This window comes from Gekko japonicus, unplaced genomic scaffold, assembly GCF_001447785.1.
Source record: "Gekko japonicus isolate JY-2015 unplaced genomic scaffold, Gekko_japonicus_V1.1 scaffold47, whole genome shotgun sequence".
NCBI lineage: Eukaryota > Metazoa > Chordata > Lepidosauria > Squamata > Gekkonidae > Gekko > Gekko japonicus.
In genome coordinates this window covers 992,740-1,012,554 of record NW_015165235.1, presented here as the reverse complement: position 1 = coordinate 1,012,554, position 19,815 = coordinate 992,740, and the positions used below count along the sequence as shown (strand labels likewise).

The 19,815-nt window shown below is 44.0% G+C and overlaps 1 protein-coding gene across 1 annotated transcript; it reads right to left on the bottom strand.

Annotated features, from left to right (window-relative positions):
• Positions 1–6,507: 6,507 nt before the first annotated feature.
• On the bottom strand, positions 6,508–18,636 carry LOC107109258 (cytochrome b-c1 complex subunit 7). Its single transcript, XM_015409839.1, has 4 exons — positions 18,581–18,636; positions 11,145–11,216; positions 8,701–8,867; positions 6,508–7,540 (listed from the first exon to the last, which is right to left on the bottom strand). Exons 1-4 carry the CDS (start codon positions 18,597–18,599, stop codon positions 7,463–7,465), a joined length of 336 nt encoding a protein of 111 aa, XP_015265325.1. The 5' UTR covers positions 18,600–18,636; the 3' UTR covers positions 6,508–7,462.
• Positions 18,637–19,815: the final 1,179 nt, after the last annotated feature.

The following is a 19,815-nucleotide window of genomic DNA, read 5'->3' as shown; positions in this document are numbered from 1 at the left end:
AAAAATTATATTTAAAATGGGTTTCTTTCACCCAGCAATTTGGATTTGGCCATCCTAGGGACTCAGGCATCAACTTGAAACCAGGCAATTCTGTCTCTCCCAAAGGACCTTCTCGCCCCTACACTATCCTCAAGGAATCCTAGACCATGAACTCTCTTTCTCATCAGACAGGCAAAATATATTTTACATTCTCCCTTTTATTCCCCATTCAGGGAGCGCACACACACACCCAGTAGCTTTATATAGGACTGTACATTGGCTTTCCTCTGCATTTATATGATATTGTATTGGACCAACTGCTTAATTTTGAATCAGTTCTATGTCTCTGCATTTGTTTATGTTGTCCCTTTTATTTTACATAAAAGTATTATCTAAATATGCTCTGCCTCCTTCCATGTATACACAAGATTAAAGGTCCCAAGAGAACTGCCTTAGATGCACTTATGGTTGTACCTATGTACAGGGAGTTGTTTGTCCAATGGCCTCTCCACATCAGATGAGTGACTCCAGTGGGTGCATTTGCTCAATGCTTCTTCTGTAACCCACGTGTTGGATCACATTGTAGAGGATTCTGGAGTTCCTTGCACCCTTTTACTGTATTTTGCACTTGTGACACATAGTGGAGTTGAGGCAATCTGGTGGGTAGAAACCACTCTTGCATTGTGTGGACTTTGTTTTGGCCTTTCAGCATTGTTAATGCTGGCTGGCACTGTAAAGACAACAGTTGCAGGCACCCCAGTTCTCACCTCCAAAGTATGAAGTTCAGGCATGTAACAACAGAACACCTGAAATGCCAAGAGGAGACCCCTACACAGAACAAGCATTAGCACTGTATCATACATTCTTCCTCAAAGTTAAGGCATAGCCATTGTGATCTGAAAGCTAACATTGCTTTAAGAACTACAGCAAAGCATGTTAAAATAGTTAACATGTATGTTTTAACATCTCCAGATTTTATTAGGTGTTCTTTATACAGTCATCTGGTCTGTTTAAAGACTGAGAAATAGCATAAAGGGAAATACACAAGATTAAAGGTCCCAAAAGAAACAAGATTAAAGGTCCCAAAAGAAACACAGTGCCTTAGATGCACTTATGGTTGTACCTATGTACAGGGAGTTGTTTGTCCAATGGCCTCTCCACATCAGATGAGTGACTCCAGTGGGTGCATTTGCTCAATGCTTCTTCTGTAACCCACGTGTTGGATCACATTGTAGAGGATTCTGGAGTTCCTTGCACCCTTTTACTGTATTTTGCACTTGTGACACATAATGGAGTTGAGGCAATCTGGTGGGTAGAAACCACTCTTGCATTGTGTGGACTTTGTTTTGGCCTTTCAGCATTGTTAATGCTGGCTGGCACTGTAAAGACAACAGTTGCAGGCACCCCAGTTCTCACCTCCAAAGTATGAAGTTCAGGCATGTAACAACAGAACACCTGAAATGCCAAGAGGAGACCCCTACACAGAACAAGCATTAGCACTGTATCATACATTCTTCCTCAAAGTTAAGGCATAGCCATTGTGATCTGAAAGCTAACATTGCTTTAAGAACTACAGCAAAGCATGTTAAAATAGTTAACATGTATGTTTTAACATCTCCAGATTTTATTAGGTGTTCTTTATACAGTCATCTGGTCTGTTTAAAGACTGAGAAATAGCATAAAGGGAAACACAACTACAAGTGACTGAAGTAATAAAAACCCAAAACTAAACAGCATCTCATAATTCATTTTACATAGTATATATTAGATTTCATTACAACAATACATGACTTAGTAGTCGATTCTCCTGTGGGCCATAAACTTTTAAAGGTGCTGTCATGATTTTTTTTTTAAGTGTCCTGATAGCTGAAGGATAGCCTTGAAAACTGACGCCACACCCCCACCTAGTGCCAAGGCGAGAAATTCATCCGGCAAGCAGCAGTGATGAAATTCGAACAAAACGATCAGTGCATTTTACCCTGTATTTCTCCAAGGACCTCAAAGAGCCACATATGGCTCTTGCTTTGTTTTATCTCTGCAGCAACCCTGGGAGGTGGGTTATGCTGAGGGGGAGTAGATTGCCCCAAGGTCACTCGGAGAGCTTCACAGCAGAGAGAGGATCTGGAACCCGAGTCTGACACTCAAACCATTACAGCCTCTGCCAACAATACAGCATCTGCCACTATTGCTATTCTAAAATATTTCCAAAGCAACTTTTCTCCCAAACCAGTTGGTACCCAAGGCGGGGGATAAGGAAGATAAATATATTTATTTATTCCGTTTATTTATTCCATTTATACCCCGCCCTCCCCGTGAACAGGCTCGGGGAAGGTTACATTTATCAGTACCTAGTACCCATACAAAAGTTAAAACATTTTTAAAAATTTAAACAATCAAATAATCAAAGTGCTAGTGATAGTCATCGTGATCTTTTCTGGGAGCTCATTCCACCAGTATGGAGCTACCACTGAAAAGGCCCTGGCCCTGGCAGCAGCGAGCCTGGCATCCTTAGGGCCTGGGATGGTTAGTCGATGTTGTGACCCCAACCATAGTGCTCTCTGAGGTATATATGGGGAAAGGCGGTCCCTCAGGTATGTCGGACCCTGGCCATATAGGCTTTAAAGGTAAGTACCAGCACCTTGAAGTGGATTTGGTACGCTATTGGCAGCCAGTGCAATGCCTTCAGCGCAGGCTGGATGTGCTCCCATTTAGGAAGGTCACTCAGGAGCCTGGCCACAGCATTCTGCACTAACTGCAGCTTCCAGATCTGCCAGAAGGGCAGCCCCATGTAAAGAGTGTTACAGTAGTCTAGTCTCAAGGTGACCATCGCATGGATCACTGTAGCCAGGTCATCGCAGCCAAGGAAGAAAATCAACTGCCGAATCAGCCGAAGATGGTAAAAAGCAGACTTAGCAGTGGCTGCTACCTGGACACTCCCAGACTCCTAACTTCCAGCGCTGGCACCAATGGTGCCCCACCAAAGGCCAGGAGTGGGATCCCTACCCCCAAACCGTCCCAACTCAGGCACAGGACCTCCATCTTCGCTGGGTTCAGCTTCAGCCGGCTCAGTTTGAGCCAACCAGCCATGGCTTGCAATGCCCAGTCCAGATCTTCCGGTCTGGAGTCCGACTGGCCGCCCAACATCAGATAGAGCTGGGTGTCATCAGTGTACTGGTGGCACCGCAGCCCATGCCTCCAGGCAATCTGGGCAAGGGAGCACATGTAGATGTTAAATAACATTGGAGACAGCACTGCCCCCTTGAGGCACACCACACTCCGGTGGGTGTCTCCTGGACTGCTGGTCCCCTAACACCACCCTTTGTCCCCGACCCTGGAGAAAGAAAGCAAGCCATTGTAAGGCAAGCCCCTGGATTCCCATGTCAGTGAGGCAGTGGGTCAGCAACTGATGGTCGACCGTGTCAAATGTGGCCGACAGATCTAACAGCACCCTGGGAAATGTCCCTCACTCTGCTTGTGAATGGAAGAAGTCTAAAAAAGCCTACAAAAATTCTAAATAATTTCAGAGGGGTAGATTCTCCCCAGAATATAAAGTCAGGGCCAACAGTTGTGTGCAACCCAAAGGTTGCGTACTTCATGCATCTGAAGAGAGCCCTGACTGGCATAGCTCAAGGTGGCACGTGTAATTCTCCCTTCTTCCACTTCAGACCCCTGACAACTCCATGGTGAAGAATAGGCTGAGACCGTGATTGGCCCAAGGTCACTCAGTTGACTTCATGGCTGAGCAGAGGGCTTGAAGCCAAATTTCCAGAGACCTAGCCTGACACTCTGACTACTACTCAACAATGATTTCTACATAGGTATCAACAGTGGGAATGTGGCAAATCTGCTTGGGACCTGCACAAATTCTAAGTGTTATACTGGTATATATGTTGTAGGGCCAAACCATTCCACAGCAATGTTTGTAATCCTTGCATATGCCGGTGGAACAGATTTTTAAAGCTAACAGTTGGTCTTGAGAGAAATCGGTTCCAGTCGTACAAAAGCAGTGGTCTCCCAAGAAACCCCATCAGGCATCCAAACAAGCAAGAAGCGAATTAATGGGCTAAGTACTGAGCACAGGGTAGATTCTCACCATTCTCTCCCTCCTCCTTCCATTTCCACCTGAGGAGATGATTTAATATGAGTTGTTTGCTGAGAATTTTGATAAGTACGGAGATAAGAAGAAAGCGTTTAAACAATTAGCATGATTTCAGAACCTCACTAAACATTGTTACCCGCAGTCGAATCTCATTTCTAGTGATGCATGTACTTATAGCCTATCCCTGCGGCAGGGTAATTTGCAAAGCAACGTAGGATTTCCAAACCTGCAAGCTAAGATTAACTGGCCACAACTCCTTCACCCATTCAGATCTGCCCCACTTAATAGAATAGCAGTAGCAGGCAACCCTCGGGAATGCCACTGACCACAAAAACAAGAAATTAAAGCTCAGTGTTACTTTCAGTAGATGCAGCAATGGGAAGGTTGAGAATCTGCTTCAACTAGAGTAGCAAGGGTGGCTAAGTGCATGAAGCTACAGCTGCTCCATCGGATGAAGCCTCAAGGAAAAAGGGGCTTGACACTTCTTTACAAGAGTCCCAAAGGCCAAAATCAATTAGTGGCAAATGTGTTTTAAAGCAAGATCTTCCCCCACTCACATACAAAGAGGACTAAAAGGAAAAATGAACATGCCTGTATGGGCAGCTGAACTTTACCTTCTCTCATGTCACTGCCGGCATCTTTCTCCCAGCCAGGCACCAAGCTTGGCAGGGGAGGGAGTCTGGGTGGCTCATTTTGGAGAGAAGGTGTGATTATACACCCATCCAGACATGCCCTTTTTGACTATTTATGCCAGTCCCCCCACCTCTTCCTGATCTAGCCACCTGTGAATCTCTGTAGGCTGTCACCACGTTCTGAAACTCTTCTGGCAATTCCCTCATTCAATTAAATGTTCTTAGACTTGAGAAATACAGAGCTAATTCACAAAAAAATGAGGCTGTAAGACCTGACGAAGGCACACAGAAATGGGATTCTTATTACCACCACCACCTGTAGTCTTGCAAGCTTCATGTTGTGAACCTGACATTTGTTTACAACTCTTTAATCTCTTGAAATATTGTGTGTGTTTAGTTTTGTTCATATCATTTAAGTTTGTGCAAATATTGTACAACTGACACAATATAAATATTGTTTATATAATTTATATGTTTATTTCAATTTATTGTACACAGTGCTTTAGTATTACGATATATTTATGAGCAGCACCTATAGTTGAATACATAACTGACATAACCAACATTAGTAGATATTCTCCTTCAGTCCAAGACTGTTTCCTTTTACCTCAGGAGCTGTGGGTAAAAGTTGTGTGTGTGTGTGTATGAATGATATGCATGCTAGACTGTAAAAGGTTTACTTAAGGGCTACTTTAGCCCCCCCTCCCCATCCCAAGTTTCTTTGAACCGGTAAGAGCAGAAGGGCTACTATACCTATGGTTTCAGCAAAATATAAGACAAAGGGGATATTTAAAGAGGATTACTGGTGGGGAATAAACCCTCCTACCCCAAAACTGCTCCCAAAGCAGTTTCAGGGAGATTTCAGCTGCTTCTCCCCCAGAATTTATAGGACATACTATGAGCCAAGTTAGCTGCTGCTGCCTGCCCCCCGTATAGATTCACCCACCTGGAACCACTGCCTAGGCTACTGTACTCTGATATTTGGGAAGGCAACAGGTGCCCCCAGTCAAAGTAGTTCCCTTGCAAAGACTTTCTGAATGAATCTTTCACTACACAGCAATAAACTGTTTTAGAATTCAAAATACCTTGGGGAAAAGAGGCAGTGAGCTTAGCTCAGAAAGGTTCTGGAAAAGTAAATGTACAAGAGCAAAAAAGCAACATGCTGAAGTAAAAGACAAAAATTAAAGAAGTGCCCCCAGACTATTTGCCTGGAGAGTTCGACTCTTCCATTTTGTGCTCTTGTGCATTTGCTCAGCCAGTACTTTCCTACACCACACGAGATCTCTCCTTTGCAGCATACTGTACATTGGATCACATTGGCTAGTCCAGGGGGCCAAGACAACCTTGATTTTCTCCCAGTTCTGATTTTGCAGACAGAAGGCAGTTTACAATCCCATTAATTCCTGAAATGTTGCCTTCTGAAATGTTGCCTTCTGGACTATTAACATAGGTTTATCCAGTTCATGCATACTTTTCTTCTTGGGAGACCTATTTGGCCACTTTTAAAAAATTAATATGATGAAAAGAGTAGGTGGGTGTTACAACGGATCAGTTTACATCCAATCCATGAAACACACAGCCTTTTTTTTCATTGTGCTCAACCTCTTTTCCTTGTGATCATAAGAGCCACCTCTTGTGAAGGTTGAATAATCATACTAAATATGCCTGAACAGTTCTCATGGAAGGAGCTCTCTACACAGGTTGAACACACCAGGGTCAACTTGTGTGTTATAGAAAAGCAGGGAAACCAGAAGCACGGGCAGCTTGTCCACTGCCAGATTCCAATATAACACATGAAACGAGACTGATTTATTCTGCTCTTGGGCAGAGCGTAGAGCTCAAGGGCCATCTGCAACTCAGTGATTATATTCTGGCCCCTTGCCCATTTGGGCATTACCAGCAACTGAGGACAGGTTCTGATTTCCCCACTTCCTGCTAGCATGAGCCAAAAGAAGACAAATGTCCCCCTTTAGACTGTAGATAAAGCATTTCAACTATGTAACACCACAAATGACAGGCACTACCAATCAGATAAGTATCCTTTAGGGACCACATTTTAACATTTTACTACCCAATTAAAAACCTTTACACTCAGAAATAAGTTCTCTTGCTTGCCATGGGACATTACTCCCAAGTTTACTCAGGACTGTAGGGCTTTAGTCATTCAGCAAATAAATCCAAGTGACTAATTTGGGTTAAATGAGGCAATTTTATTTCAAGATTGGCAGGAAACACAAACATTCCAAAAGGGTCTATTAATGTGCCATTCCATTTGTTTGGGTAGACACGACGGGTTACACAACCCGTCTAGGGCTGCTGCTGATTGCTGAAGTCTGCGCCTGCATCCCCATCTCCAGAGACAAGAGGTGATGATGGATGTGCGCAGTCACAGTGCAGATGGGCATCCCTTGTAAAGAAGGGAGCCCGAAGAGCAGGAACAAGAACAGCAAACTGTTGCTTATCTACCCTCCCAGCTGCAGGAAACAGCTGTATTATGACAAAAAGAATTACTCAAACAGCTGGAATGAAGATTACAGATTACCCCGCAAGCATGCAATGTAGCCGAAAAGGACTTGAACCAATTCCTTGCAATTTAGGAGAAAGGATTCCAAGCTGGTTTAGTAATGTTTCAGTTGGATGAACAAAATCTTGAGTGATCATAACGTTATGTGAGACTTCTCAGCACCCAGATATTTAAAGAGAATTCTTCCAGAACTTTAGGGAAGCATTTGCACAAGAAAGTTACAATCAGTTACTTCTTTCCCCATGCCTCCTTTTCAAGTCTTTCACGAACGACTTCTTTCAGGTATGGTTCCAGATAATAATTCTCCTGGAATGGGGTGAAAAACAAAGAAGAAGCTGAGCTGGAAAGTGCGAGCCTTTTTCAGAGCAGCACTGGCAGTCACATGGCCACACCAAGACTGCTCAGTTTTAAACAGAAAACACTGGTACCCAAGGTGAAATACTTAACTCAGAATAAGCTGCATTGTGTTCCCCCAAGATTTCTCTCTACCACAAAATTATCAGAGTATCTTCAGCACATTTGTGTGATCCTCTCACCAGTAATTCTGGCCTAATAACTGATCTTATTAGGTTGTGAATTTTCTACCACAAATTAATTCCTGAAATCATCAGTGAAAAATTTAGGATTACATTTAAAATGACCGCCCCCCCCAAAACACACACACACACAGCATATTGCCTTTTGCTCTTGTGCATTTGCTCTGCCAGTACCTTTGAATAATACACTCCTGCCTGGAGTTCTGCTTATTTTGGCAAGTGTCTGACAGAATACTGAGAGCTAAGGTAGCTTTCAAATACACTATTCCAGATCTTCTGTCTCTTAAGGATTAATAAAACTACGTTTAGAGGGAAAGCCATTCATACCTAAAGGCTGTTTCACCACAACTGTTTTACCAACATAGATTTTACAGCATGTTCTTAACACAGAGGAAGTTAATATGGTAAACCATACTCCCAACCAAAACAAAGAAAGAGAGAAGACTGTACAGGAAACTGGTTTCTGTGGCCAGGATGTTCCAACCAGCCGTCCTGAGCCCATTCGTGGGGAGGGCGGGGTAGAAATTTAAATAAATAAATAAAACCATACATACATGCAGTAAGTAGCAAATGCAACCAGGGCAGCTGTATGCAGTACAAGCTCACTTCCCACCCTAACCCACTGGCAGAGTGTGCACTCAGAGAACCTCTGCCCAGATGTGCAGGCGGATGCAGCACAGGTATTGCATTCTTATTTCCCAATTATTTGTCTGCTGCAGAAAAGGTGCCCTACATGAACTTCTATCACCAGTCTTGAGCATCAGAGAAGTTTGAGTTTTAGGCCCTGGAGTAATCAGTGGAATTCTGCTTTTATAACCATTCATCACCTTCGTTGGCTGGCAAAGGTTAAGTATGGATAAAACACTTCAGTTGGTTTACTATAAAGCTTCATTTAAAAAAAAACAAATCCCTGTATCAACAGTCTCATACCTCTTCGTATTTTCCCCACTGTTCTTTGGGAAGAATTTGTTGCCTCATGGACAAATCTAGTGCTCTCTTGATACGAAATAATCTCGCATTATACACATCTTCGGGAAGCCTCTTTAGTGCTTCCTTCACATCATCATCCTCATAGATTGTATCATCTCTCATTAGACCTGCAACAGCAAGATGTTTCTCACAGTAACAAAACTACCAGCCAAACTTCAGCAAAGCTGAGGAAAGTCAGAGTTTTAGAATAAGCTTTGACAAGTTTTCTTTGGTTCTAGGAGCCATACTAATTTTTCAGCCTTTAGGGTTTCGTATTTTAACACCCAATTTTTCTACTTATCAGTACTACAAAGCCCAGTCCTAACTGCTTCACAGCTTCTCATCATTTTATTACAGCATATAAATAGTAGTGTATCTACGTACCCTTATATAGTAGTATATAAGGCTACATATATACACTACTATTTATATACTGTAATAAATGTTCTGTAGATGAGCATGAAGTTCTTGTAATTGCTTGTTTTATAGGTAAACTTAACTTTACGCGGTTGCAGGTTCCAGGATTCAAAGCACAACTTTTTTGGTGGCCAAAGGGAATTGTGTCCTCCTATTCTTCACAAGTGGAAAAACTGATCAGATCCACCACTTTGTACATCTCTGAGAATCGCTGACAGATGCTACAAAAACTTGATTGCTGAAAATACTAGGTGCCATGGTTACCTGGCACCTGGGAATGATCAAGCTCTGTTTGAGAGAATGTCAAAGTTCAATTTATATCATCCACTTTATAAGTTGCTGCATTAATAAAAGTGTCTAGAAACATAAGCTTTGGATCATTGTTCGTAGCAGTTCACTACAAAAAACCTATTCATTCAGACCTGAACACACATCCAAAGGTACCCTTACTTTTAAGTTAACATGTCTAGGACTCCAGCCTGGCTTCTCCATCCAACAGTAGCTTCTGAGGGAGCCTTTGACTCTCATTGTAGAGCAGCTGCACTTGTGGAGATGAGGTCTATCCCAAGTGGTTGAAGGAGCATCACCATTTATTTGTCCTTAAGATTGCAATACTATGTGAAACAGCAAGTACAATCTAGCTATCTTCCCACCATAGAGAACAATGGAGGGGATAGGGGCAACCTGTTTGGGGCCCCGTAGAATCGGACCCCCTGGTCCAATGTTCTTCAAACTTGGTTGGTATCTTGGGGAGAAGCTCCAGCAGCTACCCTGAGAGTTTGAAGCCTCTCCTCCCCTCCAGCCCCCAGAATATACCCTGTGTTTTCACCATTGACTTCAATGGCCCATAGGATATAATGGGGCCGAATTGCCGCTGAAATTCGGCAGCAAGCCAATTCAGATCAGAGAATCTGAATCGGCCTGCAGATGAACCGAATGCACATCCCTAGTTAAGACCTCTAATTTCACCATAAATTTGTAGAGTCCCCCACTCCCAAGTTCTAGGTTGGCAGCCTTATCTTTCTAATGATTTTGGGTAACAATTTATTTCTAAAACATACATATTATATGATTGCAAATATTGCAATACACCATAGTGCAAAACTTCAGCATCATAAGCATTTAAGTCGAAATTTACTTAACACCAAATTACCTTTGCAAAGTCTTCAAATGCCCACTTGCCGAATTACCTACAGACCTGTTTTAGTCCTTTGTAACTTACAGCAGGAACAGCTAATTCTTTGTCAGGCCCCACTATTTTGTCCAAACAATGGATTTGTCCAAACTACGGTTTGTAAGTGCCTTTTCCAAACAATTTCATTTGAGTCGTAAGACTCCATAATAAAGCTGGCACAACCCAATGGTAAAGGTTATGGAATGTCTGGCTGAGGCATAATCAGGAAATAACAAAAACAGTTACATTTAAATCAATTCCTGAACATTTCAGACTTTTATTACTATATCCTGGTCAATATTTGGTATGGGAAATGGGTAGCAAGGCAGCAAACTGTTTCGGAGAATGAATACCTCCACTGCAGGCCACCAATAGTCAATTCCTTTCCCTAAAAGGAAAGTACCAATTTCTGTATATTTGTATCTGTATGTTTGGCTACCTAGAAAATTCCTGCTCGCTACAGCTAACCCTAACAGAGCATTTATAGACTGGCCAAAGGGCAAAACGACTGAGCTATTCACCAATAGATTTGCTCAAACTCCTTCAGCTAAAGTCAGCGGGACTTAGAATTGCTTAATTTTGGCTGGTTCAGACCTTATATTTCTACTTCATTATGACTTCAATAATATAAAAAAGAAAACAAAGGCCACAATGGCAATCAATATTCACAAGACCTCTAAAAGGGAAATTACACTTCAATAGTCATTACAGGTCATTATATCATCACATTCTTAGCTTCAACTGACAGACGCCATTTTTCTACAGGTTCTCTCTCAACTATCCATTAACTTATCTGTAAAATGAAGACACCCACCAAGCTTATTGAATCCGGCAGCATTGTAGTACCACTTGCGGAGACCTTGAAGCAGACGCCCACCAGCTGCAGCTGAAAGTGACAATCACCACTATTAGTTCAAGAGAAGAACAAGGTCTGGTACAAGCATTTCTCCAGACACTAACCTACAAGTATTTTAATGTGTATTTCCTTTTGCCCATATAGATATGCAACATTTCTAACTGTTAGAGAGTACATGACCAAGTACATGGCTGCTAATCAATTGTTTGTAGTTTACAATTTCTTTTGAGAGAAGGATGATCAATCCCACACATTCTGAGCCATTACGAAAAGTAATTGGGCAAGGAGAGAACAAACAAAAGCTGAACTCTAATTACCACTAAAGTAAAGTTATCCAATGCATTTTTGAACTGGTGACTTTAAAACTTAAAGGCCTTCTAGCTATATTTGTTCAGTTCATCACTCTATTTAAGCAGCCTTCAAAACCTAGTTTCAGCTGACATTTTTATATAAAAGAATCTAGTAGATAAGAGTTACACTTGTACATTCTTACTAATACACAGCCCACACTATCACATATACCATAAAACACTCTTTAAGTGTTATTTAAAAGCTGTTGACTATTAAGGTAGCAGTCCTACGCAAACCTATGAGGGAATAAGCCTCACTGGACACAGCAAGATGGACTTCCAAGTAAACATGCACAGAATAGTTCTGTTGGACACATTCATTAAACAGAACAACAAAAACAGAGGAGAGACTGATGTAGGCTAGGATCTCTGATTGAGGAGAAAGATGCAATTAAAATGAAGTAAATAAAGAACCTAGCGATGTCGTTAAAAATACCAGGCTTACTATGGATTATGCTTTCATGGACCAGAGTCCACGTCATCATTTGACCCACAACAGTTTAGTCGTTAAGGTGTCACAATGCTCTTTCTGTGCAATTCTGTATCAGATTAACTTGATTAAGGTTTCCCTTGCTTGAAAGCCAGTCGAATCCGACTCTAGGGTTGCGGTGCTCATCTCAGTTTCCAAGCCGAAGAGCCAGCGCTGTTCAAAGACATTTCCGTGGTCATGTGGCCGGCATGATTAGACGCCGAGGCACACGGAACGCTGTTACCTTCCCACCAAAGTGGTACCTATTTATCAACTTGCAATTTCTTGCTTTCGAACTGCTAGGTTGGCAGGAGCTGGAACTAGAGACAGGAGCTCACTCCATCATGCAGCACTCGGGTCTCGAACTGCTGAACTACCGACCTTCCAGTCTGCAGTTCAGCGTCTTAACCACTTGAGCCACCACAGCCTCTCTGTTAACTTGATTAGCCTTCTGGAATTGAAGCAAACAGTAAGAGAACACTTTTTTAAGGGCCACAAATTCTACCTATTTCTAAAAAAGAATCTGAATTGGTCTCAAATGCCCATAAACAAAAATATGTATATTACACATTAAGCTTTTTCTCCACTAAATTTTTAGATGAGTGGAAAGGATTTTTCCACACAGTGAGCTATGTACTGGACAAATTTGTAATGAATGGAAAGGATTTTTCCACACAGTGAGCTATGTACTGGGCACATTAAGCAGCTTTTAAAGAGGCATCTAGTTAAAAGTATCGACAGGATCAATATGTATTTACCTACACTTTTTTCACAAGATCACCCAAATAGGTCAGCATATAAAGTTTACTAGCATTTTGACAAAAGCAACTTTTCATAACTATCGTTTATTGCTATCTCAGAGATCTGTCTGCAGCTCTGTTTCCTTACCCAGCTTCGTTTAAGGGAAGCAAGAAGGACATAATTAAACTCCTAAAGCATGTTTTATATTTACAAAGCATCATTCAAAATTCAACTCAATCCTATGTCTATTGACTACAAGTCAGTCAAACTGAGTTCAAGGTGACTTATTCCCAAGTGAGTGTGAATTGGACTGCTGGCAAAATCTTTGGGGACAGAAATGTGTGTGCAACTTACATCAGGCCAGGAGACTAGAGTGGGCTATAAACATGAAAATTAGTTTCCCTAGATGCAGGCACCACAAGAAGAAAAGTTTCATCTATTTAACAACTACAAAACCATCAGAAATACAAAGAATAGAAAGCCTACCATAAAAGGAGGGATGGGATGGCCGTCTTAATGGCTGGGCCAGGTCATGTATTGTCATAAAATGTAATGCCAGGTAGCAGAGATATAAACTTTATAAAGGGCACAAACGCAATTAAAGATTTTTAAACTTTAAATAAAACATGCTTAAAATACTAGCTTCTTGCAATATTTTGCCTATTTAACAGTCTTTGATGACTGACACCTCTGCTCTGAATTATTGTATCAAAATGTCTGTGCAGTAGCAATCTTGAGTATACTGTTCAGGTGTGTATTCGTAAAGCTGCAAACCTACTTTTGATTTATTGACAATGATTACAAAAATCTCATGCTCAGTGTTCCTAGCCTAGGATCCAGGGGAAAACATGAAATGGCTGGGGCACTGCACCCTCTTGTACATAAGTTGCTTCATGTGCTAGTCAAGAACATGAGAAGGCATCCTAACACAGACTGCGGGCCATGTGTTTGTCTACAAAACTGTACTCTTCCCCAGAGAAATAATTACAACTTCCTACAAAGGGGGTGAACTTGGTCTGGACACACACTCTCAGTCTAATCCACCTCACTGGCTTGTTGTTATTCCTTCTCTTAAAATAGTTCACATTACTTTCTTACTGAGAAAGACTGGATCATGAGGGCATGAATATATTGAAAAGGGGGAGGGAACCCAGTTGCACCCAGGAGAGCCCTGGCATAAGAAGCCCAACAAAACACACACACACACTCTACCAAGGCACACAAACGCTCATATCTCGAACAAAAATTTGTTGGTCTTAAAGGTGCTTGGTATTCCTCCCATGCAACTGAGGCAGCCCAGCAAAGCAAACTCTCCCTCATTCCCTCCCTGGCTTCAGGGAGGAGCCTCAGCCAGGGAAAGGAAAGAAAGGCTTCCTTCCCTTTTCGCCTGCAGCCTGGCCAGGAAGCAAGCTCTGGCTGTTCCCTCTCTCCCCCTGGGGGGAGGACCCTCAGCCAGTTCTTTACCAGACTCTCTCAATTGCACAGGAGAGTCTTGCCTATCTATCTCTCCTGTGTGATTCAGACTGGTAAAGCAAGCTGTAATATGGTAGCAGCAGCAGAACTGCAAATGGAAGTAGGAAACAGCCAGGGCCTTGTAGGCCCGAATTAACCTAAAAGATGACACTAGAGGTTCCAACAGTGCCACTGCCTCACCGGGATGTGTGGGTGGAGTGCCAGAAGGATGAGACCATCACTGTCCTCAACCAGAGCCCTCTCTGCCTTACAGGCCCTGTGGAACTGCATCAGGTCCCGCAGGGCAGGGATGTTGCTCGGCAGAGAGTTTCACCAGGTTGGAGCCAGGGCAGAAAATGTCCTAGCTCTGCTTGAGGAGAACAGCCAAATATCCCTTGAGCTGGGCACCACCAATAGGTTCTGATCTACTGAGTGCAGCACTCTACTGGGGATATACTAGGAGAGGTGGCCCCGAATCATTAAGAGATTTTAAGATCAGCACAAAAAGCCTGAACTTGATGTGGTACTCCACGAGAAGCCAGTGCATCTCACACAGCACAGGGTGAATATGTGTTGTATACATGGACCCATGCTGCTGCATTCTGCACCAGTTGGTGTTTCCAGGTCAGCCTCAAGGGTAGGCCCACGTAGAATGAGCTACAGTACTCTAATCTGGAGGTGACCATTGCATGGATTACTGTGGCCAGATCAGGGCAAGGTAGGCAGGGAGCCAGTTGCCTGACCTGGTTCGGTTAGAAAAATGTCAGTCTGGCAACATTAGTGACCTGGGCTTCCATTGTTAAGGAGGTATCCAGAATCACACCCAAGCGCCTGTCGGTCGGTGCTGGTCTTAATGGCACACAGCTGGCTCCCCAAACCTGAATCCCCCTGCCCTAGCCACAGAACCCCTGTCTTGGAAGGATTCTGTCTCAGCCGACTCTGTTTCAACCATCCCACCACAGCCTCCAACCCTACGGCCAAGTTCACCAGGGTGGTATCTGGCCGCCTGCCCATCAATAGATAAAGCTGGGTGTCATCAGTGTACTGGTGGCAACTCAACCCAAAATTCTGCACCAGCTGGGCAAGGGGTGTCGATGTTAAGAGGTGCACAAGAGGGGGACCCGCATCCAGAATCACACCCAAGCGCCTGTCGGTCGGTGCTGGTCTTAATGGCACACAGTCAAGGGCTGGGAGCTGGCTCCCCAAACCTGAATCCCCCTGCCCTAGCCACAGAACCCCTGTCTTGGAAGGATTCTGTCTCAGCCGACTCTGTTTCAACCTTCCCACCACAGCCTCCAACCCTACGGCCAAGTTCACCAGGGTGGTATCTGGCCGCCTGCCCATCAATAGATAAAGCTGGGTGTCATCAGTGTACTGGTGGCAACTCAGCCCAAAATTCTGCACCAGCTGGGCAAGGGGTGCATGTATATGTTAACATCAGAGAGAGGATTGCCCCAAGGGACCCCACATACTAAGGGATACGTACATGACATCCTCCCTCTCAGCACCACTCTCTGTCCCCAACCTTGGAGGAATGAAGGGAGCCCGAAACTCCTATGTCGGTGAGGCAGTGGGTAAGAAGATCATGGCTGACTGTGTCGAATGCTGCTGTAAGATCCAACTATAACAGCAGCACCAACCAGCTTTGATCCAGCTGTTTATGGAACTTGTCTGTGAGGGCAACCAATGCCATCTCCATTCCGTGGCTGGGGCAGAAGCCAAACTGGAATGGGTCCAGGACCGATGTGTCTTCCAGGAAACTCTGGAGTTGTCCTCAATTACTTTACCCAGAAACAAAAGATTCGAGAGTGGGCGGTAACTGGAAGGATCCAAAGAGTCCAAAGTTGGCTTCTTTAAGAGCCGTACGACCACAGCCTCTTTTAAGCCCTCTGGGCAGACCCTGAAATCCAGGGACAGATTGATAATGTCTACCAGGGGGCCCCATATTCCCTCACCACTGGCTTTCACAAGCCATGAGGGACACAGATCCAAGAGGCATATATTGTCCAGGATCCTGTCGACATTGGTCTGGGAGACTTGGCTGAAGTGTGAAGTATTCAGACAGCCAAGGAGCCTCCAGTTCACATACTGTATCAATATTAACCAGGAGGTCATGGTGCAGCAACAATACTTTCTCTGCAAAAAAAAAGCTTGCAAAAGCCTCAAAACTACTGGCCGAATTCCTAATACTTTGGGTTCTCTTGGTGAGAGAAATTAAAGATCTAATGACCCTAAATGATGGGCTGGGGAAGAGCTAGCAGATGCAATGGAAGCTGTATAGAACTTCTTAATAGCATTCACCGCCACCTCATAGGATTTCATAAACATCCTATAAGATGTTCTTGCAGCTTCATTGCAAATTTGTCGCCAAACTTGTTCTAGTCGTCTAAGTTCCCGTTTCATCCCCGAGTTCCGAAGTGTACCGGGGGATAATTTAGGCTACGAGTGTAAAGGACATTGGAGGCGATTTCGTTGATGGCTTCAGAGAGATGAGAGTTCCAGTCCTCTATCAGCTCATCTAATGAATCACTGGGGGTTATCAGATCTTGCAGAGCATTCTGGAAACCAATTGGGTCCATTAGTCTCCGCAGGTAAGCATAAATCCAATCACCACCCACAGGAGGGGAATGGGATACTCAACCAGGCCTTCAGAGCAAAATGATCTGACCATGGCACTTCATCTCTAGAAATCTGATCCATACCCATTGCATCCCAAAGATCAAGTTCAGCATGTGGCCTGATATAATCTGGGAGAGTCCTAGTACTGCCATGGAAGACACCAGGTCCGAGGCCTGCGAGGGATGTTGAAGTCCCCCAGTACTACTAGCCTTGGGAACTCCAACGCCCAGCCTGCTACCACCTCGAGCAAGCTCAGAAGGCTGTCTGCCAGGGTGGTAGGTGGTTGGTACACCAGACAGACAGCCATACTCTCTCCAGTATCCAACGCCAAGTCTACACAATTGATACTGGCGATCTTTGGAACGGGGAGTGCCCTGAAGGAAAAACCCTCTCATAAATAATGGAGGACTGAGAAGCCTGGTGGGGTCAGTTCTTTTAAGGCAACACTTTTGCCCTCCTGGGTCTTGATCATGCATGCCATGTCCACATCATGTACTGCAAAATTATTTTGCAGTGTCGCTGTCTTGTTATTAATGGACCTGACATTGCACAACATCAGTGTCAAAGGAGGATTTACTTTCCTAGCCCCCTAGCCAATGTGTCTCGGGATGGGACAAAGGTTGGAAGGACACTGAGTGTAACCATATTTCTATCTCCTTCCATTCCAAGACCTTCTCCCACCACCATACCTCCCTCTACCCCCAATCACTGGGATCCCCAGTGCAGAACAGGCACTCCCATTATCAACTGGAGCCATGAGATTCTCTTCTCCCTCCCCACACTCATGAAACAACAGCAGATTACAATATGCCCTAAATGCATTATAATTTTAACAAATTGAACAAATATAATTTAACAAATTATAATTACAATTACAACAGCTCTAGCAACTAACTGAAATTTTTTAAAAGTACAATATACCTAACCCTGCCTTAACCAAACAAGCAACTCCATCTCGCTATATCAGACGAAACTTCCCTCTCTAATCTAGTTTCAACCCCCTCCTCCCAACAGCATTCCCAATAAATACTAATATGCTCTCTAGTTGGTAACACAATAGCACTAAAAAAATCAAAGCCCTCTAAAATTAATACTATAGTTCTGGAGGAGTAGGGTTCTGCGGCCCTAATCCCCAAGGAGCCGGGATATGATGATTCCCTGTGCCTGACTCTAGAAGGATCTGCAATTCTTTCTTGGAGCCCCAGATCGGCCTCAGCTGTTCTAGGGGCTCTGTTTTCGGGCACAGTCTGTTCTCAGGGGGCTCACTGTGCAAATGATCCACGGCTATACTACGCCCACGCTCGGTAAGTCTAAGCTCCATGGCGATGATAAACGGGGCTTCCATTTAACACGGCCCTGATCCACCCGGTCAGGTCACTCAGTCACAGCCGAAGATTCCAGAGGGCACCTAGCCCACAGGCTGGGCACACCAAACTGGGGGTTCCACGTCCGTAAATCCTGGCCACCGTCGGGGGCAAGCAAGCAAGACCGCTCGGAGGCCGCCAGTGCCGAGCCAGGGCCTTCCAGCTACCGCCAGAACCTGCGGAGATCGCACAAGGCCGTCCGAGGCCTCCCAAAGCAGCCCAAACTTCTTCCACGATCCTTCGGAGCCATCTCCGCTCCACCCACGGTCCTCCTCCTTCACCCTCCTTCCTCCTCCAGATCTCATCCATTCCCATCCCACACCGGGGAAGACGTGCTGAATTGTCTCCGCGCCGTTCCTCCCCACACAGACCTACGAATGTTCTCCACGAGCCGCTTACCAGGTGCCCTCCCCGCCATCTTGACCTCCGAGAAACACCCGCGCGATGCCTTTCGGGTAAATTCACGGGCTCCCGCTGGTCACATGTTCGACCCATGTCGCTCACGTGACGCTTAGCGGAGGCTAGTTTTTTTTATATAGACAGCACGCCATCGTCCGGAGGCGGGACTTCCGGTTTATTTTGGCCACCTTTTAAACTATTTCGCTTCCGGGGTAGAAGTAACGGGAGCTGCTAGCAGAGAACCAAGCTAGGATTTCCGTGTCACCTTGATTGAAGCCCTCCCTCATCCCAATTAACCCATGAAAAAGGACTTTACGAGAGAACATCTTCCTCACGAAACGACCTGAGTGGGATTTTTAAAACTATTGCGGACAGAGAAGTGAAGAAGTCCTGCAAAGTAGGCCTGTGGGAAGAGGAGGGAAGGCTGAGAGAGAATGTGCTCTTTGGATATTCTGAAATGTCCTAATGTGTTAACACTGCGGTTCCCGAGTGGAAGAGCACCTTACAAGCTAGTGAACCAAACAACTATACAAGCTAGTGCAGTGTGTAGTGTATTACATACTCAGGAGTATCTAATGGGATGTTGCCCCTGTTGCACATTAAACCCGCATATTAATAGGACCTAGAAATGCTGCCAGATAGTTAAACCCCACCTCATAGCTGATCATATTATCTAGGGCCGTTTTAGATTTTTGAGCAAGACCCACCAAAAACGTTCTCCTGTAAATCATTATCCTTCAAAACCCCTTCCAATCCAAAGCCAGCACTCAGCTGAATGCAGGTGTGTTGTGCACCCCCCCAACAGTGTAAAGCAGAGATCACAAATCAAACAAGAACTGAGGAAGCCTGTATCACTCCAATTCCAACCTTGCTTTTGGGGATTCAAAATCATGCAGTCCACACAGCGAAGAACCAGATTGACAAGCATACCCTTTCCTCCCCAGAAAGCATGTCAGAAATGCCAAATTGCAGTATGTTTTTTTCCAACTTGCTAACTTTTTTGGATATGTGACTATAGTTGTATATTTGTAATTATCATTGCTAGAAAAACCTTTTTGGTAGTGTTTCCTATAATTGCTATTGTGGGCATATTATGTTTTTTTTTAATTTTGTGATTACAAAGATTTTTTCCTCAAATTTGTAGTTCTTGGAAGTCCATTCAGTATTATTTTCCATAGATTCTATAATCATTCTTAGACCTCTGGTACTTAGTATCCCTTTTTTCTATAAGGAAA